This window comes from Syngnathus leptorhynchus, chromosome 4 (genome assembly GCF_054491065.1).
Source record: "Syngnathus leptorhynchus isolate UIUO chromosome 4, UIUO_Slep, whole genome shotgun sequence".
Taxonomy (NCBI): domain Eukaryota; kingdom Metazoa; phylum Chordata; class Actinopteri; order Syngnathiformes; family Syngnathidae; genus Syngnathus; species Syngnathus leptorhynchus.
In genome coordinates, this window is record NC_141198.1 from 15,938,510 (window position 1) to 15,943,346 (window position 4,837).

The 4,837-nt window shown below is 41.0% G+C and overlaps 1 protein-coding gene across 1 annotated transcript; it reads left to right on the plus strand.

Moving 5' to 3' along the window:
- Positions 1 to 180: 180 nt before the first annotated feature.
- LOC147058458 (solute carrier family 75 member 1-like) lies at positions 181 to 4,743 on the plus strand. The gene is made up of 13 exons (XM_085909488.1): positions 181 to 333; positions 1,113 to 1,305; positions 1,499 to 1,595; positions 1,679 to 1,782; positions 1,963 to 2,121; positions 2,195 to 2,386; positions 2,923 to 3,025; positions 3,179 to 3,290; positions 3,392 to 3,500; positions 3,650 to 3,740; positions 3,821 to 3,868; positions 3,947 to 4,036; positions 4,106 to 4,743. The coding sequence occupies exons 2-13, from the start codon at positions 1,153 to 1,155 to the stop codon at positions 4,189 to 4,191; spliced, it is 1,344 nt and encodes a 447-aa protein (XP_085765614.1). The 5' UTR covers positions 181 to 333; positions 1,113 to 1,152; the 3' UTR covers positions 4,192 to 4,743.
- Positions 4,744 to 4,837: the final 94 nt, after the last annotated feature.

Genomic DNA, 4,837 nt, shown 5'->3' on the forward strand with positions numbered 1-4,837 from the left:
TAATCTATTCATGTGTTCTTACGAAATCAATGCAGCAGATTGGAAATGATTTAGAATTTCGTTCATACAAAATTGAAAATCTCGTTTTCTGATGGCACTACGACACTGAGCTATTCGACAGATTTTGCAAATTCCACATTTTTATGAACGCCACATTTCGAGTGTGCACGATGACGACACCAGTAGTGTAGTCCATATGTAAACCGACACCGCTTCCTGGTGCGGGATTTCCTCATAATAATAATGGACGTTAAGGACGAAGAGTCGAGGATTATCTAAGTGTTCGGTTCCGTCGGTGAACGGAAAAGTTAATCAATCAATTTACAACACAATGTAAGTATTCGAGATGCTGGTTGCCAAATTATTTGTTGTCGGTGAGGCGGAGGAAAGATGCTGAATGACGTCGGTGGGGAAGGCTCCATGGAACTTTTCCCATCCGTTTTGAGATCAAAATTGGATGTATAATGAAAAAAGTATTTAAATACCATTCGTTTGAGTTTATTATTAAATCACTCAAATGTTTTATGAGCATTTACAGACTTTTGTTCTCTGGTTTCCTGAAATAATTGATCAAATGGATGCTTCACCACTTTTATTATTTCTTGTAGGAAGGGGAATTGAGAAAGTTTTTGATATCTTTTTTTTTTTTTTTTTACACGAATGCCCCTGGATTTATCTGAGAGTTAATAACACGCCGCCCATTTTGTAAACGCACAATCTGAATCGAAATGAACCTGCTCTGTAAAACTTGCCAACAGTTTGTTCTTCAAGAACTTCTTGAGTTTGAAGAACCACTCATGTTGGCTGACCAGCCCAAACTGATTAAGCACATTATTTGGTTTACATTTTCTTTTTCCATGTGAAATTGTGTTTATATTAAAAGTATTGCAATATTTATTGGTAATTTTTGTCTGTGCGGGAATCAGATAAAGAGTGTTGCAGTTCATTTCAATGGGAAAAATATTGAGTTTGAAGTATTCCACTGTATTCTAAATTATTTAAAAAAAAAAAAAAAAATGATAATAAAGCTGTGTAGATTGAGAAGTAAGGTATAAAATTTTACCAGTAGTTATATCAATCTCAGAGAGCTTTCATTTTTCTTTGTCCTCCAGACGTTTTTTTTTTTTCTTTTATCTTAAGTCAGCGTGAAGAATGTCCGACGCCAGCAAAGCATCCAAGGATGTGGCCTCGTCCTCGTCGAGGGTGATCTTTGTGGTCTTCGTCCTCTTGCTGCTGGACTTACTCGGCTTCACCCTCATCCTACCTCTCCTGCCCTCCATCCTGGACCACTACGCGCACACTGGGGTGGGTGGGCCATCCTTTCTTGTACAGTGAGGAAACAAAAATAAGACTTGATGGCATTTCAAATAAGTGTGCTTGAAAACAGTTGACACAGAGCGCTTTTGTGGCCCAATTTTTCTCGCATTTCAGTCAATTGGTTTTACTCGTTGTGTGTGTGTGTGTGTTGTGTGTATCCTCATGATGTTTTGTGCGACAGGATGGTGCCTATCAGTCACTGCAGAGTGCTGTGGACATCTTCAGAGAGGCGCTTGGAATTCCGATGGAAAAAAAGTACAACAGCGTCCTGTTCGGAGGTATTTGAATAAATAACCCGGCTTGTGTAATAATGTGATCAGGTACAGAATATTTGCTTCATTTCTTCGCCGTGCTTTTTCAGGTCTGATCGGCTCACTTTTTTCCCTGCTACAGTTCTTGTCATCTCCCATCACCGGAGCTCTGTCGGATCGGTACGGCAGGCGACCTTTACTCCTTCTTACGACAGTAAGTACTTTGCCGCGTTTATTGAGTTGAGGAGTTTGTGTTCACTGTACCTGCCGATTAAAAGATGCAAGAAGTAACATTTTACATTTTAATAAACAAACTCAATATTAATTAGGTTGAAGTGTTTCGTGTTTTTTTTTCCAAACCAAGTTGGTCACTTAATTGTGAATGTCTGTGCAGATGGGGATCATGTCAGGCTACGTGGTGTGGGCTCTGTCCCGAAGCTTCGCTATGTTCCTTTTGTTCCGAGTGATCGCAGGAGTGTGTAAGGGCAACGTCAGCCTCTGCACCGCCATCGTGGCCGATTTAGCCGACCCCAAAGCTCGGAACCGCGGGATGGTACGTACACACGCATATACACACCTACAATGCATTTTATGCCAAGCGATGCGTCTTCCACATCTACCTGTAGGCCATCATCGGCGTGGCTTTCTCAGTGGGCTTCACCGCGGGACCTCTGATGGGGGCATACTTGGCCGTGACGGCCAAAACCGCGGGGCACGTCTTCTTCCAGACGCCGGCCCTGCTGGCGTTGGCCTTTAGCGTCGCAGACCTGGTTTTCATTTGGCTCATGCTGCCTGAAACGCTTTCAGCGCATGCCAAGGTCAGTTGGGGAAATGCAACCATTCAGCCCCCCCTCAGTCGTTGGTTTTATTGACAAAAGTATTTGGACACTCTTCCCTAGGAAAAAAAAAAATAGCTCATTATCGCAACCTGTTCTAGCTGAAATGTTTTGTAGAAAGCAAGAGTTTGGGAACCAGGGAGGATTTCCATGTGACTTGACTTTCTTTTTTATTTTTTATTGTAAAATGTCTCGAGACTTTTTTCACACTGTAGTACAGATTGTCCATGGTTAAAAGCGTCTTGATGACACGACTTGTTTTTTTTTTTACATATCTGTAATATATTAAAAAAAACCTGTGGACTGGTTATAGAGCCCTGTGGAACACCAGCAGCATCTCTATCGGGTTCTTTAGTTTACAATCGAGTTCCCTTGCTTCGAAGGCAACCTAACTCAAGTTTGTGCTTCAGTCAGAAGTTGTGAAGCTATAATTAATTACCATTAAATGAAAACTCTGTATGATATTGCAAACTCTATTGTTGTATCTTTTTTTTTTTTTTTTTACAATTTCATTCCAGGGTTCCCATTCTGGCTTTGGGGACTTTCGAGACCTGCTCAGCCCAGGGGCCTTGTTCAATTTCTCCGCTGTCAAGAGAACCAAAGATCCACCCACAGAACAAAGTAAATACAGTACCATTGTATGAACTTGAGGTTGAATGTTTTTACTTGTACGTTAGTAAATTAAGAGGTAACAGATTATGGGAAATTGACTTTTTCATTTTTGTATCAAGTTCAGTTCGGCAACTGTGGCATCCTTCGTAACTGTCTCGACAGGAATGCAGCGGCTGAAAGCGTTGGGTCGGGTTTATTTCTGCTACCTCTTCCTATTTTCCGGACTGGAGTTCACGCTCAGTTTCCTCACGCACCAACGCTTCCACTTCACTAGGTCTGCACACCGTTACGCAACCACTTGTGCAAGAAATGCACCTTCTTCTTTTTTTTTTTTTTTTTTTTTTTTTACAGTTTTCTTGTTTTCTACTTCAACAGCATGGAGCAAGGAAAGATGTTCTTCTTCATCGGCATAGCCATGGCATCCATTCAGGGCGGATACGCACGCAGAATTAAACCTGGACACCACGTCAGAGCTGTCCGCATGGTAGTAGGAGCTTTATTCAGAGCTGTTAGGGCTAATGCAGAGGTGGCAAACGTTGACGCCGAGGCATTCTTTTCCCAACTGTTGCCTTTCCTGATTTGCAATAGTGAGCGCAGAATTTGTAATGTTTAGGTCGTGTCTCCGCTTTTCAGGCCATCGCCGCACTGATCCCAGCGTTTATTCTCATCGGACTCTCGTGGAACGTCACTATGCTTTACGTGGGCTTGGCGCTCTATTCCTTCGGTGAGAATAATTCACAATTGTTGGCCCACTTTAGTACTTTTTGTAGTACATTATTAGATGGATTGCTCTTTTCATTGTAGCGGCAGCAGTGGTGGTCCCGTGCCTATCAACACTTGTCTCTGAACATGGTGAGTCTTTTTTTTTTTTTTTTTTCCAAGTTAGAAAATCTGTGCAATAGTTTCAATATCTTTCGATCTTTCCCCCAGGCACGGCCAGTCAGAAAGGCACAGTAATGGGGATCCTACGCAGTCTGGGTGCTCTGGCCAGAGCTTTGGGACCAATTGTGTCATCATCTGGTAACTACAAGCTTCTGTCTGTTATATGTGTGTAACAAATTTGTTTTATAACCCGTTTTTTTTTTTTAGTTTACTGGCTGGCTGGAGCACAGATCTGTTTCCTCTTCACATCAGCATCCTTTGTGATACCTCTGATTCTGTTAACCGGCGCCTGACGACGGCTCATCTCTGCTCATTGTGACACCGTGAATGTCTTCATGTTTACATGTGCTCATTTGTGATGGAGTCTCACAAGAAGAGCAACAAGGCCAACGAGAGGAGAGGAAGAGTGCGTGTTAAAATCTTTTATACTGTACTATTTTGTCACTTTAAAAAAAGTCACGCACGGTTTAGGTGCCTTGAAAGAAGTCTATTTTCTTTTCATTAAAATTGGTAAAAAAAAAAAAAAAACAAAAAAAAAAAACCATGTTTTTTTCAAAGCCTGTTTATTGAAGATTTGAGGTGAAAGTCCCAGTTTATCAAGTAAAAGCTATTTTTATTTGAATTTTACATGTGTTTATACTGTATGATCAAAGATTTCAAACACAGTTAAAATTTGATCGATTTAAGATGATCATTAATGTAATAGAAAATGTACATATCTGATTCGCAATCACTTACATGTCATAAATATGTGACATGTTCAAAAGTACATTTGGCACGTTTTTGTTTCATTTTACTTACATATATATATAATCGAGGGGAAACTGAAAGGATATATATTTTTTGTATACTCCGAATTTGAAGTGTTTCGCAATAAACGTGGGTGCAGTACATGGCCCTGCCTCTGCGTGTCGCCATCCGCCGGCTCAACAGCATGTA